The sequence below is a fragment of the Quercus suber genome, unplaced genomic scaffold (assembly GCF_002906115.3).
Source record: "Quercus suber isolate HL8 unplaced genomic scaffold, Cork oak 2.0 scaffold_39, whole genome shotgun sequence".
NCBI lineage: Eukaryota > Viridiplantae > Streptophyta > Magnoliopsida > Fagales > Fagaceae > Quercus > Quercus suber.
Window position 1 is genome coordinate 732,846 of NW_027069504.1, and position 14,788 is coordinate 747,633.

At 32.1% G+C, this 14,788-nt stretch overlaps 1 protein-coding gene across 3 annotated transcripts; it reads left to right on the top strand.

Annotated features, from left to right (window-relative positions):
* Positions 1-7,351: 7,351 nt before the first annotated feature.
* Positions 7,352-11,741, top strand: LOC136066570 (uncharacterized). 3 transcript variants are annotated; one of them, XM_065771066.1, is made up of 5 exons: positions 7,352-7,544; positions 8,041-8,271; positions 9,680-10,087; positions 10,397-10,603; positions 11,042-11,741. In XM_065771066.1, the coding sequence occupies exons 3-5, from the start codon at positions 9,830-9,832 to the stop codon at positions 11,336-11,338; spliced, it is 762 nt and encodes a 253-aa protein (XP_065627138.1). In that variant the 5' UTR covers positions 7,352-7,544; positions 8,041-8,271; positions 9,680-9,829; the 3' UTR covers positions 11,339-11,741. The 3 variants fall into 3 exon arrangements, with proteins under 3 accessions (XP_065627138.1, XP_065627137.1, XP_065627139.1); XM_065771065.1 differs by lacking the exon at positions 8,041-8,271; XM_065771067.1 differs by lacking the exon at positions 8,041-8,271 and having other exon boundaries at positions 9,805-10,087.
* Positions 11,742-14,788: the final 3,047 nt, after the last annotated feature.

Here is a 14,788-nt window from a genome sequence, read left to right on the forward strand (position 1 = left end):
TAATTATGGATTACAATGTGCTCACTAAGACGGGTTATAAGGCCCAAATAAGCTCAAAAATTACAAACTTAAATGGCTATTCAAGCTACCAAGACTTGCAAAGTTTGAATCCCTTTGAATCCGAGTATGTTCTATAGTGGCTGTGTTAGGATATCGGGGAGGATTTCTCTTTCTTTTACTATTTTTTCTAACTTTTGACAGAGTTTTCTCAATGATTCTATTATGGTTTACTACTGCCTAATTGCCCCCCTCAATGCTAGCTGCCTTCCCCTTTTATAGTCTCATGGTAGGGTTCTAGGGTATCACTAATTTCTCTCTTTTGCTCCCCTAGGTACCAGAGCTCGTGTTGTGCCAATCACTCAGAGGGCTGGTGCTTTCCTTATTCCTCATAATTTTCTCCTTTTGGTGCTGTCTTCCTGAAAGCCCCTTGTTGACTTTCCATTCTGAGGTGCCCTTAGGTAGCCGACCTCAGCCTTTAGCTCCTTACTTTTTATAGCTTTTGGTTGTCCCTTTTCTTGTCATTTTTCCCAAGTGGTCGGAATCCTTTCCTACTGGGTTGAAGGTTTTTTTCCAGCCACTTCTCTTATAGTTCTTCATTCTGGGTTCCTTGAAGTACCACCCCCTTTGTTCACGAATGGTTACTTCATGTCTTCTGACTCCTTGCTATATCACTAGGTGCTTGAGAATGACATATATGCCCTTCGTTCCTTGTGCTTTTTGGCACTTCCTTTGAACTGTCTCAATCCTACCTCAGTTGCACTGTGCGTCCCAGGGATCCCGAGCCTTTGGCAGCCTTTGGGGATCTCGGCCTAGCTCCTTTTGCTGGACTCTCTTCGATCCCCTGATCCGGGCAGGCCAAGCTTTTCCTTCCGTGGATTTTGGGCTTTAAATCTTTTGGATTTACTATCCTTTTTCTTTGTGGTGAATTCATCCCTTTTATGACTACTTATCACGGGGTTGGCCCATTGTATTATTTATTTGGGCCTTGGTGTCATGATTTTTTTTTTTACCTCAACAAACTTCAATTAGTCTTCAAGTTGGGTCTGACTTTAATGATAACTCATGACACATGTGATGTGAGTCCTAGTTTTTTGCTTGAGCGACCATTCAAAATTTGAACTTCTTGAAGCAAATACAAGTACAACCCTTCGGCACATGGAATTAAACCAACAAAAAAGGCAGCAAGTTATTGCAGCACTTCAAAGTTCAAAGGACATACATTGTATTTGAATTCTGGACCAAAATCTGTACCCCAAATGTGGGCTCCACTACTGTTTCTTACCCAATTTAGGCCATGGGCCCAAGATGAGATGGCCCACTCTGCTTTGTTAGAAGCCGTTGATCACTTTTCATTTTCGATTGTGGACCCCGCAATTGCACTAATCAAAACGTGTCAAGTTAAAGGTGCGTTTGGTACATGCATCAAATCATCTTAGGGGCTGAGCTCATAGTTTTAGGTGATGAGTAAAGCACATAAAAAATTCCCTTTTGTTTTTTTTTTTTCTTTTTTTTTTTGGTTTTTAGCGAAAGAGAATCTAAAACCTGTCACGGTTTCAGTTACTAAAATACCACAGGCCAGAGTCCATGGTTTTGTTGTGCTTCTCCAAGATATACAGTAAAGGTAGCTTTGCCTTTGTACCCTTACTTTTTGTTGTATCTATAGTTTTAGATACATATTTTCGTTTACATTCTCTATCATTACTAATTAATTCAGAAATTGTTCTGTTTTACTCAAATCATTCTCTATTATTAATTCTGTTTTATACTCAAAAAAAAAAAAAAAAAAAATGATTGTCATCTCAAATCTGGGAAAAAAAAAATATTGTTCAAATTGTGAAATCTCTATTATTAATTCTGTTTTATACTCAAAAAAAAAAAAAAAAAAAATGATTGTCATCTCAAATCTGGGAAAAAAAAAATATTGTTCAAATTGTGAAGAATAAAAAGTTTTACTATTATGGTAAGGCATAGTATAATTTTTTTTTTTTTTTTTAAAGAAAGTTTTAACTTATGACATTCGTCCTTGATAATAACTTTTTATCATTAGATCAAAACTTCAATTGGTTTTTTGTGTAGGTAGAGATTGAGCCAAAATCTCTTATTCAACTATTATATATTTTACTAGTTGAGCTAACTGAAACCTATCAATATAATATATCTTTAGGTTAAGGAGAGAAGTCTATATTCATTTTATTGGCTTATAGTTTTATAAGCATTGTTACAATGATATTAGCATTTTTTCAAAGTTTTTTCTTCTATTTTTTTTTTTCGACATCGAGTATGTTACCCTTACGATAAGAATAGTATGGTCATACGTAGGATTAGAAAACTGCTTGATTATTCATGAAATTGACTAACATGTTACAACGAAATTTGCCTCTTTCACTCAACTAAAAGCCTAGTCAACTTCAAATGGAAAAAACAACAAAATTATGTATATATCTAAATATTATTGCTTTGACTATGGTTCCTGAATGTTAGTGTCTCATTACATGCTCGTATGGGAGAACGAAGGACGTGAATAAAATTGTTTGTTTGTAACATTTCCCTGCTATGATTCGTTGGAGTATAATGACAATTCCCAATAGTATAATGAAAATTTCAAAATTTTGAAAACTACTTGTTGTGTAGGTCTTCAAATTTTTCGTTAAGAATTCTTAGAAGATCAAAATTAAATTTTCTTTTTATAATAATAGATCGAACTTTGACTGGAAAAAAAAAAAAAAAATTAGTCATATGAAAATCAGATTACTCTGAAATAATAAATTTTCTCCAACTTCATCTACCATACGCTAAATGTTAGCTATAAGCCTATACTAGTTAACTTTTTTAAAAATATTTCCCTAAAAAAAAAATTTAATATTATTTTATCATAGTAATGGATTTTACCCATTAATCCAATTATTTTCAGACCTAAAATTTATTAGGTAATTGGTTTCTTTTTAGAGTAACGCTATAAACGCAAACTATTTTACAACGTTTTTACAAACTGCTGATATGGCTTTAGTAGTTTTTAAATAATCATTGATAAATATAAATGTGATTTTAGTAGTGGACTCATATTAGAACTAATAAGAATTTACCACATCAATAGTTTGTAAAATAGTTTGTGACTGTAACATTACTTTTCTTTTCATTACTAAAAAATTATTTTGACTTTGCTTACCTTTTTTCCCCCCCAATTCCAAATAACAAGTTTACTATGACCCCCTCTAAACTTGGTTAATTCTTGATTGAGCAATGTTAGAGATTTCTTAATATAAATTTTATAATTTTTTTACGACTTATGAAGTTCATAAGTTATGATAGAAGTAATATTACTTTCGTATAATGCATTGATCATTAACGCAACTTTTAATGCATACTAATAGTAAAATGCCATCTTAACTCCTGTTAATTTTTTTTATTTGATATAAAATAAAAATCTTATTCCTGTTTAATCTAAGTATATGTGTGTGTGAATCTCACTTCTAAATATTTGAACCCCGGCTCTTGCCCCCCACATCCTACTGGCACTTATACTTGTGAAGTAACCATTACACCAAAAGTATGCAATGGTAACTCCCGTTAAATTTTGAATGTTAGTAAACTTATATATCATTCTTGATTACATTACTTTACCTGCAAGAATTATGCATAAAAAATAAAACAAAATATGTGCCTTGGACCTTTAGATTTCATAGTTTCTAATTTTATCTCCCACTAAAAGAAAGATGTTAATTTGAACAAGTATAACTTATTATTATTATTATTATCTAAATGTCAACTCCTGTTCACATGTGTTGAACGGAACAAGATCCCTTTCCATTTCAATTCTTCTCTATTTCGTCTATTTCATGGTTAAGATTTTATTTTTCTAGAATTAATAGTGTTTAGATTGTCAAAATATTGAACCAAGCTCAAATGTTATTTCAAAAGTCCTAGAACTTGTTTTGTAACCAGTTTTCTCTTTTTCCTTTTTTTTTTCTTTTTTTTAATGGTGAATTCCATAGAAATAATTATGTTTGGCACCTTATTCTAAGAAAACAATCCCCAATTTATGCAAATTAATTTTCTAAAAAGACAAAGTTTAGTTATAAATTAGTTTGTAGCTGATGGCTATAGCTTCACCCAATATCATTTTATTGGATATAAATTTTGACAAATTCACTATTGGATTACATATTCTTCTTATATCCTTCATTCTTGCAAAAATTCCACAAGATCAAAGATCAATAGCTATGTCATGAATCAAATGTTTAAATTTCAAATTTTTGTAATCTAAAACTATGCATAAAAAATAAGTTTATAGGTTAAATTGTAAATAATATTCGATTGACATAAAATTTGACACGCATGTTAAGAACATAAAGAACATGTAATTTAACGATTAAATTTTTAAAATATGTAGGCATGTTAACCTTTTTTTTTTTTTTTTTTTTTAATGGGAGTTGTAGTCAAACTTTGGCTTTCTAAAATATTTTTTCCTTTTTTTGCTCTCTCTCTCTCTCTCTCTCTCTCTCTCAATATTAGGCTAGAAATTGTCATCCTTTATGCATGATTTGGTGCATTTAGGGTATTTGATTGATTTAGTGGATTTGGTTTGCAGATGATGGACCTATATGGAACTAGGCAGAGGTGGATTTAAGGGGTAGACATGGCAAAACAACTCAAATCCGTTTTTTTTTTTTTTTTTTTTTTTTTTTTTCTTTTTTTTTTCTGAATAAAAAGGCCCAACTCGCAACCCACTCGCTTTTTACGAGCCAACCCGACTAATCTACGACCCAACTCATATTTTAAACTTTTTTTTTCTTAAAAAAATATTTAGTCTACATGCCAAGGTGTTAAGTGTATAAACATAAAGGCACGAAAAATATTGCACCATTACGGCTTGGCCATTTAGTAGCCACTAGTGGCAGATGCCATAACCCCATTTATTTAAAAAATAAAAAAGAGTTAATTGAAAAGAAAAATAATAAAAAAGGCAAAAACATCTACAACTATACATCTAACAGTAAGTTAAATACCTAGTAGTAGAGTTAAATACTAATACTAAGTTACTAACACTGAATCTAACAAACACAAAACAAAACTAAAGTAAAAGAAAAGCCGAAAAGGTTATCTTTCTAAAGGCAATTATGAATATTTCTAGTGCTGAATCTACTACCAACGTTGGGTAGATTGAACTGTAATCCTTATAAAATATTTTATTTTTTCCTTTTTACTTAATATGTTATGTTTATTTTGAAAGTTTTTATTATTATTTAGTTTTATCTTTCAAAATAATCTGACTTTATTATTATATTAAATGCAACATGAATAGATGTACTTAAGAAGCCTAATAATTTGACACGGTTCATGACATTTAGTTTTTTATTTATTTATTTTTCTAAGGGAATGATATCAATAGTGAACTTTGAATCAAAGTGTGTAAGCTTAAAATATATACTTTTTAGTGCTTCTTAGGATCTAACACTCTCTCAAGTTGTAAAATTGTAATTATAAGCATTTTTTATATGAACCGTAAGCATTTTAGTTGTGAGTTATTAACATTGAAGATTTTGTTATCATGACTGTAAAGAATTTTAGTCATACTCAAAATTGTCAGAATTAGAAGGATATGGAAAGTTTTATATTTTTGGTTTGTCGGTTTTTTTTTTTTTTTTTTTTTTTTTTTTATATATGTATAATAGAACACAAATAGTCTAATAATAGTAGGTGCCCAGTGATGAAAAAAACACAAAGGGTATTAGGTGCAATTGATTTGATTCATTCTCTCTAAAAATTTGACATTTATTTTTTTTTTACTATTATTTTTTAATATGAAAATATACAGGTCGACTTGACTCAACTCCCAATCCGATTAACTTGGCATGTTTTTAACATGTTTAAAATGACATCGAGTTCGTGCGTAAAAGAAAAAGTTACGTCGTAGTAACGGATGTTAATAAGTTGAAGAAGTTCCAATTAGTGGAGCAGATACCAGAGTTGGATATTTACTACCCATACCTTAGAACTGAATGTTTCCATGTCTACCAGGGGGCAATTGCCCCTAACTCCTAAAAAAATCTCAAGTTACTCCATAATTTAACACATAACAAAACCCCCTAATTTAAAGGAAACACCCGCTACTAACACCTAAAATAAGGAAAAAAGTTACTCCCAACTGAAAAGGGTCCAGACAATACCAATTGTATTTCATGATTTGTGCCTTGTCCCAATCCAATTTCACCCTTCTCAAGTCTCAACTATACCAATCGTATCTCAGGAGATTTTTTTCTTTTGGCTTATCACATTTTTTTTTTTTACTTTATTACGACACTCAAATCCAAGTTATTTCATTCTTAAAAAAAAAAAAAAAATTCATGGCTAAAAAAGAAATAATTTAAAGGCTTAAATCAATGTGTCCTATAATTTACAATAATAATAATAATAAAACACAACTCACATACTATATCTAAGAAAAACCCACAATTTTATTTTATTTATCTTTTGACTTTTTCATGATTTTAAATTATGGGTTTTTGCTATAGACCCAAAATTTAAATACTTAGAACTTAGAAGACTAGAGAAATAAAGTTGCAATTAAGGCAATGGGGTGCATATATAATATATAGCTGGATTCAGATTTCTAGGTTTTCTAGAGTATTCACCAAATAATTTCAAATGAGCTGAATCCTAAATAGCTTTGAAGGTATTAATTTACTATACTTTTAACATTTTAACGTTAATTGATTTTATTAATTTATTTAAAAGAATCATATTTGATGTTTAAAATTTATGCCTTTAGATTAATCTCTTACTTTTTATTTAATAAGAAGTGATTATTTTTGTTTATTTATGTTAATGATATGAAATAAAGAACAAACTACTTTGATTAACTATTTTTTTTTGTTATTAATATTAATCAATATATTTTAAGTTAGTTTTGCTTATAATTTTTTTTAATCTTATTCCCTAAACTAAAATACTAACTCTGCCAAGTATATTTGATTGAGTTATTTATTTATTATGATAAAAGGATGTTGGTTGGGTGGGTGGAAACAAAATCCCAAAATATATTGCCAAAACAAGTTTTGAAAATACAAAATTGAAGGTACTTACCAAATAGACCCTCAAAAAAAAAAAAAAAAAGACCCTAAAATAGTAAAATTCAAATTTAGCTTTTACTTTTACTTTTACTTTTATTTAAAAAAAATATAAATACACCAAGGATCTAAGTTGGCAATTATAAAAAAAGATTAGGAAAGTTAAAGAAAAGCCGAAAAAAAAAAGAACTAAAAAAAAAAAAAAAAAAAAACTCAAAAACTAGGGACTGCCCATAATATAATGAAAAGAAGTCAAACAAACAAACTGCTGCTGTTTTTGTTTTCCCAGACGTGGGAATGAAGGAAAACATTAATCAGCGTTGTTTTGTCGAAACGTTTCTCTCTTTTTTGTTCTATTTAATGTTAATAATAAAGCCTTTCACTTTGGACCACATGAGTGTGTGCAGCTGAAGCTAACTTCCAAAAACATACGATTTCACCAAAGCCACTCAGATTCCAGTCCATTTCAGCATCTGGGTATGTCTCAAAATCTTTTTTTTCTCAATCAAATTCAAGCTCTCATGCTCTTGAAATTTTTGTGTTAAAGTCACCCACTTTCTGATCTTACAGTCACATTTCTCTCTCTCTCTCTCTCTCTCTCTCTCTTCTCTTATCTCATTTCTGTCAGTGATATTTCGTTCTTTCTTTGAAATGCTATGGAATTTGGATCTGAACTGATTGTTCTTAGCCTTTTGTTTCTCTGTAATAGTGTGCCTTTTATTTTGGGGTACTAGAATACTGTTATAGTTGTTGGCAAACCTGGCAAAGAACTAAGAAGTGAACTTTGGTATCTACATAGACTACATTGTTTAGAAAAGTCTGAAACTTTGTTGATATTTTATTGATTTTTTGATACTATTGGATGATTTGGGTTTTCTTTGAAGATGGGAATGATGGTTCTGTTTAATTTATTTGATTTAGATTTGTTGAAGTTTGAAAGATGTTGAGTGTGTGCTATTTTGTTTCTCAACAGATTGGTTATGGTGACTTGGATGTCTCACAAAAGTGTACTAGTCTTGGTATTGATGAGAGTCAAATTAATCATAGAATGGAAAAAAGCATCACAATTTAATGAGGTTATCTATAAAATTGTGATAGGTTGGCTTTTGTCATTCCAAGATTCAAGTTGAAGATTAGTAGTTCCTTCGTGGGATATAATTTTGTAATTAGTAAACCTGCATTTTTTGTATTATTGATCAGAAAGGTGTTCAATTTTTTTTTTTTTAAAATTAAGTTTTGAGATACTGCTACTTTTATCTCTGTGTGCTTTTCTTTGCTTATATTGATATTATCACAGGTTTGTGATGAACTAATAATTATAAGATGTCGGGGCATTCTCAAGTTTGAACGCTACCCATTTCAATTAAGTAGCATTCTTGGTATGAGAATATCTGAAATTTCAGAATATTTAAAAACCTCTTTCTAAATGGTTAAGGCCTTAATTTGTGATAGAAATTATCCGAGACTCTTTGAAAAGATTAGCAAAGCATGTTTCATGAGGTCGATGAGAGTTTGATATAGAGTTCTAACCTGAGGGCCGCCTTGTTCATTGCATTATTCTTTTTGATTAATATGGGTTACATGGTCATAACTCATAAGTACATTATAGAACCACATACTTTTTAAAATTTCTGCTTTTGCTTGGTATTGATTTCCCTAATTAGCTAATTTGAAAATGAAGGGTTTCATAGATGATTGGGCAAGATGACAATCTTATTCTTTGGTAAACTAGACTTATCTGTGCTTATAAAAGGGTACAAGCGAATTAGTGTTGCTGGTTTACCTGTGTTGGTTTTATCCCTGTCCTGGAACTGTTATATATGAATAGGTCTTCAGTAAGTGAAATTACTTATTGTGCTAAATATAAAAATTTGTCATGACCAACAATGTAATTTTATTTTTATTCCTTTATAACAAGAAAAATTATTTTATTTCAAACTGTTTGATTGTTTACAAGTCTGGGGACTATTATTGGAAAAATATATAGATTCAATACATCTTCTAAATAGTAGGTAGTGAAGAAACTTACAAGCAAAGGTCAGTGGTGATAAAAATAAAGGAACTCTAATTAGTGTCAGAAACAGGGTGCTGAAATAAGAAGATGGTGAAAGAAAGAGATTAACCACATTGATGCATCCTGTAAGGACCAATGTTGAGGAACTGAAAGCAGCCCCACCCCAGGGGTCACTGCTTTTATGTAGGAGATTGGACTAGAAGGTTGAAGCTAAACTATTTATATAGTCCAAGGTTATTTTCAGTTTAAATTGTATCATTTGAGATTAAAAGATAGTGAATATAATTAGCATAGGAGTAGGAGAATTTAGTACAACCCATATTTTTCTCTCACTATATCTTCCCATTTGGAATCATTGAGCTACTTGGGTAAAAAGGACTTTCCCATTAATATTACTGATACTAGAAGAACCATAAAAAATAAAAATAAAAGATTTTGGAAAGAAAGTGCATGTTTACCAAGATCCAATGATTTGATGGAGAAAGCTTCACCTCTTATATAATTTGTCACTGATGTAGAACAACTTAATCAATTAAAAAATAGAGATTTACTGTAAATTTTTTACTGACTTGCATACCTAAATGGTTAAATGTTGCAGGGATTGTTGAAACTACTGAAGGAGTTGCTTGATCCATAGCACTGGTCTTCCTTCATACCATTTGCAATAAGTGCTACACTGAAAGCTCATTAAAAACAATTTTTTTTTTATCATTATATTTTTAGAATTTGCTTCAAAGCTGCTGCTACAATGTCAATGTTGTCAAAATTGCGTTGTATCACTGTGGATGTTACTGGTACCTTGATAGCTTACAAGGGGCAACTTGGTGACTACTATTGCATGGCCGCCAAATCTGTTGGGCTGCCATGCCCTGACTACAAACGTATGCATGAGGGCTTCAAACTGGCATATAAAGACATGGCCAGCACATATCCCTGTTTTGGGCATGCAGCAAAAATGCCCAACGTTGTGTGGTGGAAGACTTGTGTAAGAGACTCCTTTGTCAGGGTAAGAAAATCTGACACAGGCACACAGCCAGTGTATCTATAGACTTGGCTTGTTGTTGTAGTAATGATTGCTTGCACATCATGGTATGCTGGTACATACATTATTCCAAAGAAGGCATGTGGAACTTAATGGTTCAGATTTTTGACAACTTTTATTGGTAATTAACCCTCCTTAGCCTGATGTAATGTGGTGACAATGATGATGCGGGGTGTAAAAGAAGTAGTTTTTGGCTCACAAATTACCTAAATATGCACTTCTCTATATTTTCCTTGTTAGAAAATTATAATGGGAATCATGTTTTGCCAACAGGCTGGATATGAATATGATGAGGAGACATTTGAAAAAATTTTCAGACGCATTTACGCATCATTTGGTTCATCTGCTCCTTATTCGATCTTTCCAGACTCCCAACCATTTCTCAGGTGGGTGCGTGAGCAGGGGCTTAAAGTTGGGATTGTTAGTAATGCGGAGTACCGGTATCAGGATGTAATTCTTCCAGCCTTGAGTTTGAACAAGGTAAATAAAGTATTCTGTTTTGGCATTCCGGTTCCCGAATTCTTAAGGTGAGAGACCTAATTGTATTTAGCATTGGAATGAAAATCTACTAACTGGTAATATTTCAAACTATACTTACGGATGTGCAGATGTGCGCCTGCACACACACACCGCATAATATATGATAGAATGGTTGATATATTCTCGCGTTAATACTCTAAAATCATTTGGTTCCCTTGATTTATATTAATACCACTGCACATCACTTCAAGGAGTCTCAGAAATTTTGGTGAAGAGTCTTAACATTTTATTTCCATATATGCATTTGTATGCAGATATGTATAATGTCTCTCTGTGTTTCTATTCTCTTACATTTTGATGAAGTGCTTTGAATTCTTACACGTATGCGCGTGCCATAGACAAGAATCGCTGATGGTGTCAAGCCTGATGTTTTTTCAGGGATCTGAATGGGACTTTGGTGTCTTCTCTGGAATTGAAGGTATAGAGAAACCTGACCCAAGGATTTATGAGCTTGCCCTGGAGAGGGCTGGAAATATTGCACCAGAAGAAACCTTGCATATTGGGGACAGCATGCGCAAAGACTATTTGCCAGCAAAGAGTGTGGGGATGCATGCATTAATATTAGACAGATTCAAGACACCAGATGCTAAGGAGTGGAGGCAATCTGGTGCCATTGTGCTTCCAGACTTGATGGCAGTAAAAGATTTGCTTACTTCAGAAAATTCAACTTGCTGAGAGTCATCAGTCTCAAGTTGATGATTTCTCAGTAATATTTCCTACTATTTATTACATTATTAATCAGATCATGAGAAATATATCTTTAAGCAATCCAATTTGCATTCTGCCATGCCCTTTGTGTGCTGCAGTTTAAACCTACAAGATCAGTACTAGTATGCTTGAGAACTGTAGGAAGTTTTGAGCTTTTAGTGAAACCTATTGCTCACCCCAACACATAAGGAGACCAGTCTCTCAGGAGCTGTGATATACATGATATGCATCCTAGCAAAAAAGTTGCCAATCTGTTCTCAATATAAGCCTGTTTACTTGCGAAACCCTTAAGCTTGTTTTGTCTTGTGTTAAGACTCGGAACATTTTGGCGACTCTTTTATATATCCTTATTTTGCGACTTCAATTTTTACTTTATTGCTCAAAGATAAAGGTTTAAAATATATATATATATATATATATTTATAAGAGCTCAAAGATGAAGGATTCTATGTTAGGAAACCAATATCCTGCACAAAGGTAATGCATCAGGTTTCATCATTNTAATTAGTTTAAATGTATAAATAGTATCGTGGGATCCACTTTAGAATGTGTTGCTGAAAACTGATTATTTTTTAAAACATTGTAGCAAAATAATTTTTAAATGTATGAATAGTACTATGAGACTCATTTTTAATATTTTTTTAATGTGTAAACACTGTATGCACAGTGCGTGAACAATGTGAACAATGCATACACTGTTCATAAACTGTAAATATTGTCTCTCAAAGTCAACAAATGCGGAAAAAAGAAAAAAAGAAAAAAAAAAAAGAAGAGAAGAGAAAACGCGCTTTGAAAACGCAGACGCTGGATTAATTGCTATCCAAACCCACACTTTGTGTTGACATCTAATCACTAATATTATATTCTTGGCGGTTTTTTTAAGTCTTAAATTACATGAAAAGTAAGAGATGGGACAGGTATGCATATATGAGTTTCAAACTTGATATGAGTAAGGCCTATGATTAAGTGCAATAAGGTGCTTGAAGGAGATGATGTTGACCCATTTTTTATTTTTAATGACTCGTGTTGTTTGATGATTCAAGTCTTTCATTTCTAGTTTTGTCATGGGGCCTTGTGCCCATCTTGTTTTTTAGTTTTGTTTGAGACCTAAGTCTTATATATACCTTGTTTAGGGGCAATAAGTCTATTTTTTGTCCTTCATCTAAAGGGTTTTAGGATCATTTAGTTCTATGTCTGGGCCTTAGACCCATCCCTGTTTGTCTTTAGGTGTTAGGCTCATCTGTTTTATCATAAGGCCTTAGGCCTATCTTTGTTTTTGTCTAGGGAAATTAGGTCTATCATTGATCTATGATTGGGTCTTAGGCCCATCCTTGTCTTTTTTTAGGGGCTTAGTCCCATCTTGTTTTGCCGTGGGGCCTTACGTCCATACTTGTTTGTCTAGGGGCCTTTAGGCCCACCTTATTTTTTGTTTGGGCCTTAGGCCCATCCTTATTTTTCTTGGGCTTTAACTATGTCATGTTCTTTGTTTGGGTCTAAACCCATTTTTGTATTATCTAGAGGCCTTAGGCTTATGTTTCTCCATCTAAGTTTTAGGTCTATTTTTATTCTATCTAGGCTTTGAGCCTTTTTTTTTTTTTTTTTTTGGGGCCGTAGGCCTATATTCATGTTGTCTGGGATAGTTGGATTGTTTATCACTTGTCTTGTTTTTTTGTCTCAACCCTAGAGCCATTTTGACTTGTCAAGGAGCATTAAGCATCTATCTTATCAAGTTGGTAGTGGAGCTTTGGCTGATTATCAAAACTAATTTTTAAATATAAAATAAAATAATATTATTAGATTTTACACCACTGGAAAACATAGTTTGTTTAAGCTAATATATTAGCCAAGTTGTTTCTTAGCCAAGTGTATATTAGACCAATTGTTAAAAGTGTTAGTGTTAGTGTTAGTTAATAGTTAGAACAATTGTCAAACTGTGAACATAAACTTGTCTAAATATAGATTACTAAGTCTATAAGGTATATTAGACAATGCTCAAGGTGTTCAAGTCAAAACACAAGAAAAAGGAAGTTGCAGGTTCAGGAAATTCGAAACATGCTAGGTTCAGCCGATCGAGACACGAATTTGTAGAATTTAATTAAAGCCCAACAGCCCATTAAGCCCATCAAGTGATTAGAATTTCAGATTTATTTCACTAAGTATTTAAAGGAAATCCTAAGACAAGTTTTTAAAAAAGAGTTTGGAGCTTCTCCTTTAAAATCTAAAGTATCTATGCCTACTATTTTTAAAGTCACTATCAGAAATTAATTTACATATCATTAGAACTAGTAGATCTAAAGTTGCTGTATAAAATTAATCACAATTGATGATCTAAACCTTTGAGTGGGGTTCTCAAAATCACAAACACGAGCATTTGTGTGCAACATGTTCATAATAGAAGAGTCCGTGGATTCAGAGCTACATGTGGTCATTGAGTAAGTACTAAAAGAGGTCGCAGTAGATTTAGGGTTAAGTCTATTGTAAAAACTTCCATTCTATTAGTGAATTGTTGTCTTGTGGATTGTTTAGGTTAAATCTTCCCTGGGTTTTTACCTTGAATCTAGACTATTTCATTGGTTTTCCTAGATCATTATATCGCTGTGTTATTTACTTTTTCGCTGTGTATGATATGATTTATTATTGTTTAAACTAGGTCTGCTTAATTAGGTTAAACAATCTCAGTTTTCCTAGGGTCTAAAATCTAACAAATATGCAAGTTAAGCAAATATATTCATACACAGCATCACCAAAAAGAAAAACATATAAAAGTGATACACTCTATACATAAAATGCAAGTTGTACATCACTATACACACATAACAAAACAGTACACAATTTAGTATTTTTTTTTTTTTCACATATACCCAGACCCACTGACCCACAGTCAACTATAGCCTATAGCTATTCACGGGTTGTGTTAACGGGCACTGTAAGGTGTTCGTTAATAGCATCTTTATGTCTCTCTTTTTTTTTTTCTTTTTTTTTTTCCAGCTTTATAGGTTGTGATGCCAGCTTCATGGAGAGAAAAAAAGAAAAAGAAAAAAGGTTATGAGACTAGTTTTATGTCTTTTTCTTCCATTTATTAAAATTTTCTATTAAATGCGACCCACATTAGTCCAACCTTAACAAGCACTACACGGTGCTTTTTAACATTTACCTCACAAAAATACCTTGAAACTTGTAATCTTAAACATACACAGAGAGAGAGAGAGAGAGAGAGAGAGAGAGAGAGAGAGAGAGAGAGAGAGAGAGAGAGAGAGAGAGAGAGAGAGAGAGAGAGAGATTTTTTTTTTTTTTTTTTTGTCTTAACCCTAGAGCCATTTTGACTTGTCAAGGAGCATTAAGCATCTATCTTATCAAGTTGGTAGTGGAGCTTTGGCTGATTATCAAAACTAATTTATAAATATAAAATAAAATAAT

Excerpts from the sequence above, each read along its gene's own strand:
- LOC136066570 (XM_065771066.1), top strand. The coding sequence starts at position 9,830 with ATGTCAATGTTGTCAAAATTGCGTTGTATCACTGTGGATGTTACTGGT. Across the intron at positions 10,088-10,396 it reads TAAGAGACTCCTTTGTCAGG|GCTGGATATGAATATGATGA; the intron begins GTAAGAAAATCT and ends TTTTGCCAACAG. Across the intron at positions 10,604-11,041 it reads CAGCCTTGAGTTTGAACAAG|GGATCTGAATGGGACTTTGG; the intron begins GTAAATAAAGTA and ends ATGTTTTTTCAG.